At 39.0% G+C, this 17,068-nt stretch overlaps 1 protein-coding gene across 5 annotated transcripts in view; it reads left to right on the top strand.

Annotated features, from left to right (window-relative positions):
• LOC126482387 (tyrosine-protein kinase Abl) overlaps nucleotides 1-17,068 on the top strand; it is a 456,124-nt gene that overhangs the window by 376,474 nt on the left and 62,582 nt on the right. For all 5 annotated transcript variants that reach the window (XM_050106495.1, XM_050106494.1, XM_050106492.1 and 2 more), the window contains exons 10-11: nucleotides 5,776-5,918; nucleotides 7,383-7,514. In XM_050106495.1, the coding sequence (XP_049962452.1) occupies nucleotides 5,776-5,918; nucleotides 7,383-7,514 (275 nt within the window). The remainder of the gene's footprint in view (nucleotides 1-5,775; nucleotides 5,919-7,382; nucleotides 7,515-17,068) is intronic.

The following is a 17,068-nucleotide window of genomic DNA, read 5'->3' as shown; positions in this document are numbered from 1 at the left end:
AACCCTACGCTCTTGTAGAGACCTACGGTACACCACTGCAAGAAGGGGGGCAAGTTCTTTTGTGTACTCTGTGTGAAGTCACAATGGTATCCCATCAGGTCCAGCGGCCTTTCCTCTTTTGAGCGATTTTAATTGTTTTTCTATCTATTTCAAAATATGCCATTTTGTCATCTGTGTGACAATCTAGAGAAGGAACTACAGTGCAGTCTTCCTCTGTGAAACAGCTTTGGAAAAAGACATTTTGTATTTCGTCCTTTAGTCTGTCATCCTATGTTTCAGTACCATTTTGGTCACAGAGTGTGTGGACATTTTGTCTTGATCCACCTACCACTTTGACATAAGACCAAAATTTCTTAGGATTTTCTGCCAAGTCAGTACATAGAACTTTACTTTCGAATTCATTGAACGCCTCTCTCATAGCCCTCCTCACACTACATTTCGCTTCGTGTAATTTTTGTTTGTCTGCAAGGCTTTTGCTATGTTTATGTTTGCTGTGAAGTTCCCTTTGCTTCCATAGCAGTTTTCTAACTCGGTTGTTGTAACGAGGTGGCTCTTTTCCATCTCTTATGATCTTGCTTGGCACATCTAATGCATATTGTACGATGTTTTTGAACTTTGTCCACTGATCATCAACACTATCTGTACTTGAAATAAAACTTTTGTGTTGAGTCATCAAGTCCTCTGAAATCTGCTTCTTGTCAGTTTTGCTAAACAGAAAAATCTTCCTACCTTTTTTAATATTTCTATTTGTGCCTGAAATCACCGATGCAGTAACCGCTTTATGATCGCTGATTTCCTGTTCTACGTTAACTGTTTCAAATAGTTCGGGTCTGTTTGTCACCAGAAGGTCTAGTATGTTATCGCCACAAGTCGGTTCTCTGTTTAACTGCTGAAGGTAATTTTCAGATAATGCACTAAAAAAAATTTCACTGGATTCTTTGTCCCTGCCACTTGTTATGAATGTTTGAGTCTCCCAGTCTATATCTGGTAAGTTAAAATCTCCACCCAGAACATGGTCGGGAAATATGCTCGAAATATTTTCCAAGTTTTCCTTCAGGTGCTCTGCCACAACAGCTGCTGAGCGAGGGGGGCCCATAGAGACTTCCAATTACCATGTTTGAGCCTGCTTTAACTGTGACCTTCACCCAAATTATTTCACATTTCGGATCTCTGTCAAATTCCTTCGATATTATTGCACTTTTTATCACTATAAACACGCCTCCCCCTTCACTGGCCAGCCTGTCTCTGCAGTATACATTCCAAACTGAGTTTAGAATTTCATTACTGTTTACATCTGGTTTCAGCCAACTTTCCGTCCCTAGTACTATGTGGGCATTGCGACCATTTATTAATCAGAGCAGTTCTGGGACCTTTCAATAGACGCTCCTGCAGTTTACTATTACCACATTAATATTCTCATTCCCTGTTGCGTTTTGCCTACTGCTACCTTGTCGCGTCTCAGGAGGCGACTTGTCGGACCTAGGGAGAGAATTCTCTAACTTAAAAAACCCACATGTGCACTTCACACATACCGTATTTACTTGAATCTAAGTCACACTTTTTTTCCGGTTTTTGTAATCCAAAAACCCGCCTGCGGCTTTCAATCGAGTGCAAAGCAAATGGAAGTTCTGAAAAATGTTGGTATGTGCCTCTGCCGTCAAATATATGTAGCGCTACACAGGAAAGCTTTGCAGGCACAAAGATAAATACTGGCGCCAAAACCTCTGCGTCAGTAAATAAATTTAAAAAAAAAAAAAGGTCGAAGACTATCTTTTTTCTCCGCCCCGAGTTTTGACCACTGCATTTTCATACATTATCGAACGAACTAAATACAAATTCCGTATTGCTCATCTTCGAATGTAGCAGCATTTCAATGTACTACGAAAATCCACTGGCAAGACTGTTTGGGATGTTTGTCAATCAAAATGGCCAATTCTACGTTCTGAATTTTTTCCTACCTGTGAGAAGAGATTGGTGCTAACAGGAACTTTTATGAATTGTGAATCACATGCAGTATTCTCTTCACCGTAAGAATAATACGAATATAAACATTTTGCCATGTATTGTTTCGTGTTTGCTGCTAACTCATTTAAATCCTGTCTGCCTAATAAACCACGAAACTAGAGCGAGACAGCAGCAAACACGAAAGAATATACATATCGTGTCATATTTATATTCGTATTATTCTTATGCCTAATAGTGATACAATCAGAAATGAAGCACGGCAATTGACTAGATTTTTAAATCTAAGATGACTCTAATTTCTGTGCAGAATGTAATGTACTAAAGAGGCGCCTGCAAAGATTTTCAAATTGAGAAAAATTTTCGCTGAACTCTCGTTCAGAACATCTTCTATCATACGCAGTCTATTATTTCGTTCTTGTTGATCATTATCAAAGAAAGCAGCAGTGTAAGTAACAACAAATAGCAGTCTCTTGCCATTGTTTCGCTAATGAGACGATTCCTCTCTATTTTTTTAAAATTGTAAGCGGCGGCAGCGCGCAATAAAGCAAGCCATGCCGCGAGCAGCTACAGGTCGTAAACACTCATCATCAGAATGCGACAAACAATGGATGACACAGTACAATAAGGCATTTTCAGCTTAGAGTGACGTAAACACCTATAACAAAGAGAACAGCACATATTAGATGAAAGACAAATAGGCAATGAATTCAAACGAGACGAAGCACGTGAAAAAGGAAGGGTACCCATATAAATACGGACAGAATGCCTGAAGCATAGCAATGGCTACCTGGTAAAGCTTAACTGCTAAGCTTATGACTCAAACCAAACTACTGTAGCTGTGTCGTCATTCATTCGACCTAAATTGTGTCTCATATTACAATGGACCAACTTTGTTTCGATTTGGAGGTGCAGCCATAAACTTTGCCCTCACCTTGAATTTCGAGTCTCAAATTTCAGGTACGACTTAGATACGGGAAATTTTTTTTCCTTGATTTCGAGTCTCATTTTTCAGGTGCGGCTTAGATTCGAATGCGGCTTAGATTCGAGTAAATACGGTACTCCTCTACCCTTGTAGCAGCTTTCTGCATGTAGTGCATGCCTGATCTATTCGGGGGCACCCTACATTTCTCCACCTGTTAGCAGAGGTCGAGAAATTTGCACCCCAGGTCTCTGCAGAATCATCTGAGCCTCTGGTTTAAGCCTTCCACTTGGCTCCAAACCAGAGGACCACGATCGGTTCTGGGATCGACACTACAAATAGTTAGCTCAGATTCCACGGTGTGACTGAGGCTTTCCGCCTTCACCAACTCCGCCAACCACCCGTATGAACGGAGGATGACCTCTGAACCCAGACAGCAGGAGTGATTGGTGCCGACATAAGCAACAATTTGCAGTTGGGTGCACCCTGTGATCTGTATCGCCTCCGGCAGGGCCTCCTCCACATTTCGGATGAGACCCCCTGGCAAGCAGAACAGAGTGAACACTGGCCTTCTTCCCTGGCCTTTCCGCTATTTCCCGAAGGGGCTCCATCACCCACCCAACATTGGAGCTCCCAATCATTAATAAACCCCTCCCCCCGTGTGCCTGCTCGGATCTTGTTGTTTTGCATGGCACTATCACTGCACAGGCTAACATTGATGTTTTAAGCACCTTCTTGCTTCCCACTGTTGAAAAGCAATTCGGGGATAGCGATTGCATCTTTCAACACGATCGAGCATCTGTTCATAATGCACGGCCTGTGGCCGAGTGGTTACATGACAATAACATCCCTATAATGGACTGGCCTGCATGGAGTCCTGACCTGAATTCTATAGAACACCTTTGGGTTGTTTTGGAACTCAGACTTCGTGCAAGGCCTCACTGACCAACATCGATACCTCTCCTCAGTGCAGCACTACATGAAGAATGGACTGCTATTTCCAAAGAAACCTTCCAGTACCTGGTTGAACGTATGCCTGTGAGAGTGAAAGCTGTCATCAAGGCTAAGGGTGGGCTAACACCATATTGAATTCCAGCATTATCGATGGAGGGCACCACAAACTTTTGATCACATATTGTATACTCTGCTATACACCGGATTCAAAATAACTAATATTACTTCAGCAGCTAACTCTATGAAAATGTTTAGGAAACTCAGTCTGCTATCACTGGGTAATGGTGTAAAGCTTTGGCTATAGGCGAAGACTGTTCTACAAACATGTTACTTAAGTGACAGAGTGTTCTTGTCTAAATTCTGTTAGGGATGCGTATTTAGCTGGTTGGATATAATAGCGAGTATGAAGTCTAGGGTCAGCTGTTAAGGGTTGTTAAGCTCAGAAATACGGCTGCAGTGCTCAGCCTATGTTTACACGGTAATGTCAACAGTTTCATAGCCAAATAGCCCTAGTTTCTCATACCGTTATTAGTTTCTCTCGTGTGTCATTGAGTTAAAAGAGACTATGAAAGTAAACAATCCCCCACCATATTTGTCGGCCTTCAGTAATGGATGATGGGAATAGATGCAATTAAGAAAAAGTTTTGTTAATGTTCAAGAAAAGAAACTCGTTTACTTGTGTAGCTTTTTCGAGCATGCGAATGAAAAAGCATTGAAAAATTATTCCTTCACAACTAGGCAACGTGTTAATAGTGTTTCCACACAGCAAAAACCGAGCGAGGTGGCGCAGTGGTTAGACACTGGACTCGCATTCGGGAGGACGACGGTTCAATCCCGCGTCCGGCCATCCTGATTTAGGTTTTCCGTGATTTCCCTAAATCGCTCCAGGCAAATGCCGGGATGGTTCCTTTAAAAACGGCACGGCCGACTTCCTTTCCCGTCCTTCTCTAATCCAATGAGATCGATGACCGCGCTGTCTGGTCTCCTCCCCCAAACAACGCAACGCAACACAGCAAAAATGTCACACCAAACTGAGAATGAGGGCCTGAGTTATTAGAAACCATCTGTCATCAAAGGTGTTGACAAATGCCCACAAAAGCGTTAGATGTACATTTTTGGACTGATACCAACTGAATGGAGAAGCATATTGTTTCACAACTGGTGCATAAACTTTGATTTATTAAGTCAGTGTTAAGTTTAAACTGAAGTTTGTGTTGTGGTGTCATTAAAATTTACCAAACTGAAAATATCAGACAAACACAGTGTGGGTCTTTAATCACTGGTTTGATATTAATAAGACCAGGAGTTTATTTTCAAACGTTTCCATTACTTAGATTTGTTATTAAGAACTACCATTATGAAAATCTTAAATCTGGAACTGTCTTTATCAATGATAAGGAATTTTGGAACTTTGCATAGGACCTTGAGCATTCATTCCATTTTGCTTACTTCCATATGTTACAAGGAATTGAAATCTGCAGTTCTAGACTGGATGATACCCTAGATGTTAAAGAGTTTAAAAAACTTCATCAACAGTGTACAAATGGGTGGATAGTAACACTAAATGTGTGTGAAATGATACAGTGCATTAAGAGAATCATAATAAATTATAAGTTGAGGTGGGAAATAAAACTCACTAGTGTGTTTTCTTTTTTGTGGCATGGTGGTTGCAATTTGTTAAATTTTCTAATTTGCTTAGGTAGTATGTGTAAAGAGTATAAGTGACCACTAATTGAGTGGAAGAGGTGTTGAACAGTGGAAAAGCACATAGAAATGATGATAAACTGCCAGTATGTATTTCATCAAGCCAAAAAAGTATCTGATAGTTTTAGCAAATTTATTTTCCCTCTTATCACCACATTTTTGGCACTCGAAACCAACAGATTTGTGCTGTTGTGTTTGTATATATGTAAATATGTTTTTCTTTAATGTTGTAGGATGGAATGTCCTCCAGGCTGTCCACCAAAGATTTATGAGCTGATGCGCCAGTGTTGGCAGTGGAATGCCAGTGACCGGCCGTCCTTCCAAGAAATTCATCATGCACTGGAAAACATGTTTCAAGAGTCTAGCATTACTGAAGGTAATCTTGCTAAAGGTCATTTTAATAATTGTCTACCACACAACATTCAACAGAATGTAACTGGGTAGATATAAAATCTACTCACCAAGTGGCAGCAGTAGGTTATCTATTAAGTTACATTACATTTTTAAAAATTTATTATTTTCCTTGACACAACCTTAAACAGTAGCACATGCATCCACATTGATTATGTTAACTATATAATTAATATCAGCACTGCAGTACAAGAATATTTAATAATCTTTGGCCATTTGATTGTAACATATTTAAATAAAATGTTTATTGCTGACTTTTTCATGTATCAGAGACCTTACCCCAGGGATTCCATGGAATATGACTAATTTAAAGTAAGTGAGTCAATTCAAACTTGTGAAGCTGCTGTAAATACTAAAAATATTGGTTACTCTAAATGTCAACAAGTATACACAATGTGACTGGAGGTGTAGTCTGTGCGCACATTTAAATATTGAAACATAGTGATAATGTTCAACAATGACTTTTTATATTGAGCCACATTTAACAATCATATATTTAAAAAAGATCTTTATTGTATTTGAAAACTGTAGCTTGTACTCAGTAATATTCAGTTTCTATGTTATACCTTGGAAAATGTCGTTATGTGAAATAGCTCATGGAAAAAAGTACGAACTTCATCTCTAAATGTTATCGTGGAAATGAAAATGTAACACTGTCTTGCAAGTGTTGTCCAACACATTCACAATACATCATCTTTCTGCAATGAAATCCCTCTTCAACAATTTTTGTGTTAGCCTTTATGTACCATTGTAGAACAATGAACACACAGGACATCAATGGATGTGGAACTCTGTAGTTTGCATGACTGTTGTTGACAATGGGGTCATTGGTGCAGTTCACAGATTTCACTATTTCTGAAATTTTGTCCTTTTAACTGAAAAGACAATGATCAGTCTTTTTGGTAATTCTCTATTTACGTTCTTTACCCACAGCAGGAGTTAACAAAATGCCCACAAACAGGTTCCAAAGTCTTGTATAACAAATTTAGTATTGCACATCATGTGTAAGCTATAGATGTCGCCTGTAAGAATTAGTCATACAAAATGGGCACGACAGTGTCCAAAGACACCACTATCCAACAACACCCACCCAAACAAACAAACAAAAATACACACACACACACACACACACACACACACACACACACACACACACACACACACACACACACACAATTAATGTGTATGGGTCATATTAATTATATTTATAATGTAATAGGTTTTTGTTTTGATTAGTTTGCATCACCTTAATGTTGAGAATTTTAGTAATTTTTGCATAGCAGAAACTTGTTATCTGTAACTAGCAGAAAACCATACACACATACAACTATGTTGAAATATTCGTTCTTTCCTAATGACCCTATTTCCTAATTTCCCAGACAAAATACATGCATTACTGATATCTGTTTTTTTTCCCTTGATGAAACAGAAGTTGAAAAACAACTTCAAGGTGGAGGAACACTTCAGCTCTCATACAAGAAACCCCATGCTGGAAGTACAGGCAACATCCATGGACTTGTTGTAATGTCAGAACAGATGGCATCAGCTGGTGTTGTAACAGGTAAGGCCCCACTGGAAAGAAAAGATGATTGAATAATTAAAATTAGTAAATTATAAATATATGGCAACGGCCTTGCCACAGTGGTTACACTGGTTCCTGTGAAATCATCGAAGTTAAGCACTGTCGGGCTTGGTCGGCACTTGGATGGATGACCATCCAGGTCGCCATGCGCTGTTGCCATTTTCCGGGGTGCACTCAGCCTCGTGATGCCAATTTAGGAACTACTTGACCGAACAGTAGCGGCTTCGGTCAAGAATACCATCGTATTTTTTCTGAACAACTTCCTTCATTTAAAGAACTGGTGTATGTAGCATCTTGGAAAGGGGGGGTGCACAGCTGCACCTTGCATTTTGTCGTGTATGGCAGTTATTGAAAGATTATCTCGATTTTATTGTCTGTAATGGGTAGTATTTGCCTAATTTGTGTTCATACAAGCAATACTTTTCATCTTGATTTGAAACCACAAAAAATTGTTGTAAATTTGTCTAAATAGAAAAAAGAACAATGTAATGTTGAAAATAATGCTCTTTAGTTAGGTTCGTGTTCCATGATCATTTTGCACAATAGATCATAATGATATGGAATGAGTCAATTCACATTAAGATTGCAAATTAATTTGTACGTATTCTGAACATCTCTAAGTTTTTATTTTTCAAAAAGAAAAAAGATATGCATATGTTGTGAATTAGCAAGTTCTATCCACTGCCTTTTACACATTTCAGTAATAGGAATTCTTTTGTGTAACAGAAGGATTTGCCAAGGAGAAAATTCTCCTGTTTTCGAATTTTACTATGCTGTGTGTCAGAAATTTTTTGTCACTGGGTAAGTGATCAAAAATTTTTATTGCAACATTGTGCATAACTTTTTGTGCCAAAGAAGACCTTAATGTGGAGTAATAAATGTCATTTTTCCTTCTGGTATTGTAATTATGTACATAATTCTTCCTTTTGAACTGTAGTGGATTATTCACAGCAAACTTCATAAGGGAATAAATGTACTGTGAAGCAGTAGTCAGACTGCCTAACTCCTTAAACAGATGTCTACAAGATAATTGTGGGTGAGCACCACATGTTAGTCTTACAGCATGTTTCTGTGCAAGGAAGACTTTCTTTCTTAAAGACGAGGTAGCCCAGAACATTATTCCATTTGACATTATTGAATGAAAATATGCAAAATATGTCAAGTTACTGATTTCTCTCTCCCAGAGATCTACAGTGATTCTAAGTGCAAATGTGCCTGAACGTAGCTTTTGAAGAGTTCCAAAATGTGCCTTTTCCAGTTGAAATTCTCACCCTATTTATTATTTCCGCACCATGTCTGACGTTCATCATTGATGTAGTACACCCCCCCCCCCCCCCCCCCCCCAATACTATTGAGGCTCAAGGGGCTATCAGCCACAGTAACAACAGCAGAGCTGTGCCTAACATTAAAGATTCAATTTCCTTTATGTAGATTCAAGTCTAATCTGAGTTAATTTTTGGGGAAATATTTTTTAATTTTTTTGGGGGGGGGGGGGGGGGTGGAGTATATCATTGAAAAAAGTGTTGTATTTTACGTTCATGTCATGAACACTGAGACATAGCTTCAGTCCGTATTCTTGAGGAGTTTCTTAAAACACTTAGATTTTGGTCCATTACCAATCCTCTTCAGGCACTTGCCTTGTTAATTTGTTTTATACAATACTTAACATTATGATGAATGTCCTTGTCAGAGAGTCAATTGACTGTTGGCTCTGTAATATGATACTGTTTACTAGACTTGAGCATAAAGATAGTATCACTGATTGTTTTGGAGCAGTTAGTGTAGTTATTTGACTGATCCATATATCATTGCACTCTCTTGCTCTGATGTGGAACAGTAGGAGCCCCAAGAAGATATTATTTCAGTTGATGTGTTCAAAGTTAACTTTATTTTCTGTTAGATGCTTTATCTCACTAAATAACTCACTCCTTTTTGTGCCACACTGCAGTTGAATGATCTATAGTGTAAAGTAATTTCTTTTTCTGGTGCTATATTAATGAATGCTGCTTTTGCTCATGAGGGAGTAAATGCACTGTGAAACCGTTGCCAGTATACACAGCGTTAAAAGAATTTTCTGCGAGAGATACTGAAGTGAACACTTACTATTACATGCTCCAAATTGTCGTGTGCATAAAGAATTTTTTTTCTCAGTGACGAGTTTCGTCAGAGTATGATGCCATAAGACACTATACATTGCTGATGTGGGGTGACTGGTGAGCCTCAGTGATAAAGATAGCCTTACAGTAGGTGCAGCAACAATGGATAGGTAGCTGTGGAGAGGCCAGGCGAACTAGTGGTTCCTGAAGAGGGGCAGCAGCAGCAGCATTTTTAGAAGTTGTGGCGGTGCAACAGTTTAAATGATTGCCAGATCTGGCATTGTAATATTAGCCAACAGGTCTTGAAAGCAAGAGGAAACTAGAAGACATGCAGCTCTACTGTACAGCTTAATGATGACATAGCTCCATTCAGCAATACTAAACAGTCCTCCAAAGTAGTACGTTCAGTCAACGATTTAACAATTGCAAATTTCAGGGAAAGCCTACAGCAGTTAGACTGGGATGAGGTGTACCGTGAACCTGATGCCAATTTAAAATATAATTTATTTCATGACATTTTTGTAAATGCATTTGAAAACTGCTTCCCCAAGAAAATAGTTAAATATACTCGTAAGAAACCTTGTAACAAACCATGGCTTACTAAGGGTATAAAAATATCTTGTAACCGGAAAAGGGAAATGTATCTGACAGCAAGAAAGAGTAGTGACCCAGAAACTATCAAAAATTATAAAAACTACTGTGTTATATTAAGAAAAGTTATTAAAAAATCCAGGAGTATGTGTATCATGTCTGAAATCAGCAACTCTGATAATAAAATTAAAACAATTTGGAATATTATTAAAAGAGAAACAGGTCAACCAAGAGCAGAGGAAGACAGTATTACCATCAAATTGAATGAAAACTTAACAAACAAAAAGTCAGAAGTTGAAAATATTTTTAATAATCATTTTCTAAATGTTGTGGATATAGTAGGATCCAGGTGTTCATTAGAAGATGCTAGGCTGTTAATGGAAGAGGCCATACCTATGCAATTTGATACAATTGAAATCTCACCCACTTCTCCCTCTGAAATTAGGAAAATAATAAACTTGCTTAAAAGCAAAAACTCACATGGAATTGATGGCATTTCCAGCAAAATACTAAAAGCTTGTTCTCAACAGATAAGTAAGATTCTCAGCCACCTGTGTAATAGCTCTCTGGAACAGGGCATTTTCCCTGATAGACTGAAATATGCTATTGTTATACCTTTGCATAAAAAGGGGGCTAGATCTGATGTCAACAATTACCGTCCAATCTCCCTTCTAACAGCTTTATCCAAAATTTTTGAGAAGGTAATGTATTCAAGAGTAGCTTCACATATCTGTAAAAATGAAGTACTAACAAAATGTCAGTTTGGTTTCCAGAAAGGTTTTTCAACAGAAAATGCCATATATGCTTTCACCAGTCAAATTTTTGAATGATCTGAATAACCGAACACCTCCCATTGGGATTTTTTGTGATCTCTCAAAGGCTTTTGATTGTGTAAATCATGAAATTCTGCTAGACAAGCTCAAGTGTTGTGGCATGAGTGGGACAGTGCACAAATGGTTTAATTCGTACCTAACTGGAAGAGTACAGAAAGTTGAAATAAGTAGTTCTCGTAACATGCAAATATCAGCACATTCCTCAAACTGGGGAACTATCAAGAATGGGGTTCCACAAGGGTCAGTCTTGGGTCCTTTGTTGTTCTTATTATATATTAATGACTTGCCATTCTATATTCATGAAGAGGCAAAGTTAGTTCTCTTTGCTGATGATACAAGTATAGTAATCACACCTGAGAAACAAGAATTAACTGATGAAATTGTCAATACTGTCTTTCAGAAAATTACTAAGTGGTTCCTTGTAAACGGACTCTCACTGAATTTTGATAAGACACAGTACATACAGTTCCGTACAGTGAATGGTATGACGCCATTAATAAATATAGACCTTAATCAGAAGCATATAGCTAAGGTAGAATATTCCAAATTTTTAGGTATGTCCATTGATGAGAGATTAAATTGGAAGAAACACATTGATGATCTGCTGAAACGTTTGAGTTCAGCTACTTATGCAATAAGGGTCATTGCAAATTTTGGTGATAAACATCTTAGTAAATTAGCTTACTACGCCTATTTTCACTCATTGCTTTCATATGGCATCATATTTTGGGGTAATTCATCACTGAGGAATAAAGTATTTATTGCACAAAAGCGTGTAATCAGAATAATAGCTGGAGTCCACCCAAGATCATCCTGCAGACATTTATTTAAGGATCTAGGGATATTCACAGTAGCTTCTCAGTATATATACTCTCTTATGAAATTTGTTATTAACAACCAAACCCAATTCAAAAGTAATAGCAGTGTGCATAACTACAATACTAGGAGAAAGGACGATCTTCACTATTCAAGATTAAATCTAACTTTGGCACAGAAAGGGGTGAATTATACTGGCACTAAAGTCTTTGGTCACTTACCAAATAGTATCAAAAGTCTGACAGATAACCAACAAGTATTTAAGAAGAAATTAAAAGAATTTCTGAATGACAACTCCTTCTACTCCATAGAGGAATTTTTAGATATAAATTAAGAAAAAAAAAAATATTAAAAAAATAAAAAAAAAATAAAAATAAAAAAACACAAAAAAATAAAGTTGTTATATTAACTTAAGTATGTTGTTAAATTAACCTAATTATGTCGTGTATTGGAAAATTTGACTCGTTCCACATCATTACGAAATATCGTATTCATGATCCATGGAACTAGTAGTAATCTAATCTAATCTAATCTAATCTAGTGGGTGAAATATTCCAGAGATAAAGTGGTCCCATTCGTATCTCCAGGCAGGAACTACTCTGGAGGATGTAGTCACCAGGAAAAATGCAACTGCCTGCCATTCTACAGTTTGGAGTGTGGAATGTTAGATCCCATAATTTGGTAGCTTGGTTAGAGAATTTAAAAATGAAATTAATAGGTTGAATTTACATACAGTGGGAGTTAGTGCTGAAATCAGTACACATATACAAACACAAAATCAAATAGGGGTAGTGCAGAATGCATCTAATATTGAATAAGAAAATAGAATGCAGGTAATCCAGTATGAACAGCATAGTGAATGCATAATCATAGGAGGATAAAGTCAGCACTCATTTCAGTAGTACAGTTTTGTATGCCAACTATCTTTGCGACTGATGAGAATGAAAGAATGTATGATTACTTAAAGAATACTACTCATTTAGTTAAGGAAGACAAAAATTAAATTGTGGTGGGTGACTGAAATTTGGCAGTAGGAAAAAAAGAGGAGGAGAAATAGAGGGATAACATGGACTCGAGGAAAGGAATGATAGAGGTAGCGACATGACAGATTTTGCAGAGCTCAATTTAATCAGTGCCTTTCATTGATTGAAGTGCTTTAAAATAAAGCCAAACATGCCCGGTGTAAATAAAACTTTCGTTACAGTCGCGAAAGACGGAATATTTCTCAATATTACATACAACACCTATGTGGTGCTTGAATTAAATGAGATATTGTTATACAGTAAATTTTATATGAAATTTCGGTATCTTGTCCACATTTCATTCTCAACATTGTGGCAACTTAAATCGACCATACGGAAAGTATACCCTATGAACTTTTACCTCTGCAAACTCTTCAAAATTTCGTGCAATGGTTATCTATATTTAACGCTTCGTAATAACTGCGTTGAACATCGAAATAAAATTAAGTCATTTGTGGGGGGAAGGTATCAGTCAAGAAGATGTGCAAAAATCTAATTTTTGGGCCAAATAGTTTTTGTGGAATCGAATGATAAGTGTCAAAGCAGTCGGAACACCATGTGTCTGCACAGGCGAGCAGTGCAGTGCAAAATCGCGCACAGCGCGGAATGCAGGGAGCACGTCTTTGTAGCAGCGAAAGGGTTATTGCGGCCATGGTGGCTTTACTTCATGTACTGCGCGCTCCCCCCTAAATGTAAGTTTGCGAACTATGCTGTCCTACGGCGCTGCTTCTCTTGGCGCGTGCGTCGTGTGCAACTGGCAACGCAGCAATCTCCTGCGTCTGGGCGGGCATGCGCGAGCCGCCAAGATAAAAGAATTCAACTATAGCACATCTGGAAGAAAGGTTATTGTGGAGACATGGATCCTTCCAGAAGTGCTAGTCCTGAAGGTTTGGCGGGAGAACTGTGAAGTTTGGTACTAGGGGAAGTAAAATTGTGAGGACGGTGGTGAGTTGTGCTCGGGTAGCTCAATTGGTAGACCACTTGCCCATGAAAGGCAAAGATCCTGAGTTTTAGTCTCGGTCTGGCACACAGTTTTAATCTGCCAGAAAGTTTTTGACTTCAGCACGCTTGTAACCACAAAAATAGAAAAAAAACTTCTGCTTCTCCATGGCAGCACAAACTTCATTGTACTATTCTTCCTCATCCACCCTACAGTCTGGATCTCTTACTTTCAGACTTCCATGTCATTCACTGTTAAAAGGTGGGCTAAGGCTATTGTGTTGAACGAGAGTGTTGAAAATAGGGTTTTTTAGCCAGAAGGGTGGGAAATATGAGGGTCATTGCAAACATCATGGTAACTATCGTGATAATGGTAAGGAATTAAAAGATTGTGAAATATGCAAATGGAAGGTTAGTTCATATGTTAACATTATATGCAGAGCAATGGCAGATCTTAATGCACTGTCCTAAAGATAGAGAACAAGAAAAAAGACGAAAAAAGTTTGTCATTGCTTAAGTGTTTTACTGTCAATTGCAACAGTACACAATAGTCATTATAAACTATGCACATTCCATGGTATCAGGAGTCTCCCAAAGAATCCACAGTAACATGATGTGACATTAGATGCTAGTCCTTTCAAGGAGAATGAAGTGTGAAGAGAGACCAAAGTGTGAGTTCAGCAGCCATTCAGGATAGATGTTACCCAACTTGAACAGCACTCTTATGTAAGATTGCAGTTCACGGTGGAAGGAATGGGTGACAATGCCACGAGGAGCTTGTGGAAATGGTAGAAAATACTGTTCTACCGTACTGAAAGATTGCTTGGTGGATAGATGCATTCAGGGATGGCAGAACTGCAATGGCTGGTATGCACTGATCCAGGTGGCCTTTTAGTGTGCATACAGACTGTGCTCATACCCAGATTGTCTAATGCTTGGAGAACAATTGAAGATGAACGCTGCAGGAATTATGTGCATACTGGTACTAAGAAGACTTGGGGTATGTTTTCGTGGCATTCCCTGGGTGATCTCGTTATTCTGGAAGGCACAGTGGATCAACACAAGTATGCATTTATTCTTGAGGACCATGTCTACACCCGCATTGCAGTTTGTGTTTCCTCCGCACAATGGCATCTATCAGCAGGGCCTTGCAACGTGTCACACAACTCAGTGTACATGCGTGGTTCGAAGGGCACCAGGATGAGTATACCATACTCTCCTGGCCATCAAATTCTCCTGATTGAAACCAAATCGAGAATCTATGGGATTGTCTCGAGTGGGTAGTTCGCGAGATTTATCTTCAACCGAGAAACTTAATGCAGCTGGTCACTGCACTGGAGTCGGCATGGCTCCACATCCCTGTTGGTACCTTCCAGAACTCTATTACCGAGCGAGGTAGCGCACTAGTCAGCTCAGTAGACTCGTATTCTGGAGGATGACGATTCAAACCTGTGTCCAGCCATCCTGAATTAGATTTTTCCGTGATTTCCGTAAATCGCTTCAGGCAAATGGCGGGATGGTTTCTTTGAAAGGGCATGGCTGTCTTTGTTTCCCATCCTTCCCTAATCCAACGGGACCAATGGCCTCACTGTTTGTTCGCCTCCTCGAAATCAACCAACCTATCAACCAATACCCTATTGACTCTCTCTCTGCACGTTTCACAGCAGTCTGCACTGCAAAAGGAGGTTATTGAGGATGTTCATAGGTTGTGACATTAAAATGAGTGGACAGTTAAGAAGAAACTATCCTGACATTTGTCTGAAGTAGTTTCGGGAAACCACGGAAAATGTTAATATGGGTGCCAGAGTCAGGAGTACAGCCTCCATCCTCTCACATACAAGATAAGTGTATTAAGAACAGCGCAATCTCGTTCGATTTATAGCTATTGTACAATAGTGTATTCTTTACACATTCATGCAACTTAAAATGCTAGTGCTTAACACTGTTCATTTCTCAGCATCAGTCACTTCATATGCCAACAGCCTTGCTGCCGTGGCAACACCGGTTCCCGTCAAATCACTGAAGTTAAACACTGACGAAGAAAGTCTACATGATTTTATACATTTAGCTGCACATGCGTAAAGTTGCTGCAAAGTGGGCACCTCTTGCACTAAGTGGAGTGAAAAAGTGGACATGTTACAAAAACTAGTCATGTGCATCTGGTGCATTATGAGTAGAGGGAGACAATATGCTTGCGTGAATCATCACCATAGATGAATTTTGGGCCAGAGCCTATTAGCCAGAACTGAAAAACCAGTCCGCATAATAGTGTCATGCAGGTTCACCATGCAGTCAGAAATTCTGAAGCAATCCTTTTCCTGTCAAGTTAATGGTCATCATAGCCTATGACATGAGAGAAGTAATTTTGTGCCATTTGGTCCCATATGTACAAATTGTTAATGCACTGCACTACTGTCGCACTTGCCTGCAACACCACCTACGATGGGCTGCTTGGGTGAAATGTCCTGAACATCTACACAATGCGTTAATTCTGCAGGACAATGCAAGAACCCGTAAGGCAGCATATTATGTGCAGAATCTGCTCATGCACTGGGGAAGTTCTGGAGCATCCCACATTGCAATTTTGACATCATACTGAAACTGAAAGAACCATTGTGTTGAACGCACTTTCAAACACGTAACGACATTGCTAAAGCAGTGACACGTGACATTCGACGATTTGCTCATGGCGAGACCATAAGTATTCGGCATCTTCCACAGCATTGGCAGGAGGGGGCAGGGGTTACTAAAATGGTAAGAGGCGGCAAAGGTTCGAATAAAGGTTGCAGGTTCAAACAGACGTAGGATGTAGTTGTCATGCAGAGATGAAGAGGCTTACATAGGACAGACTAGTATTGAGAGATGCATCAAACCAGTCTTCAGACTGAGGTCAACAAGAGGAAGACACTAATGAATGAAACAGAAAAAGCAAATGAAGATTTTGCATTTTCATCTCTTAAATGCGCTATTATCTGTAATTCAGAAATTGAAGGGCTCAGGCACTTAACAAAATCTGTAAGATGGGACGTCCAGTCCATGTTCTCAATTTAAACACCAAAGAATTTGAGAGCATTCTGTTTCTTTTATTGATTTACTCAGATGCATTATTTCTAAAGGTGAGGTCAGCTCTTGTGCAGAACAGAATTGCATGTGTTGTGTTTTGTCCAAGTTGAGTGGTAGTCCATTTACAGAGAAGCAATTATTAATTTTCAAGAAAATTTGCTTTGCATTTTCAA

This window comes from Schistocerca serialis, chromosome 5 (assembly GCF_023864345.2).
Source record: "Schistocerca serialis cubense isolate TAMUIC-IGC-003099 chromosome 5, iqSchSeri2.2, whole genome shotgun sequence".
Taxonomy (NCBI): Eukaryota; Metazoa; Arthropoda; class Insecta; order Orthoptera; family Acrididae; genus Schistocerca; species Schistocerca serialis.
Note: the sequence above shows the minus strand (reverse complement) of the source record. Positions and strands in the feature narration are given on the sequence as shown.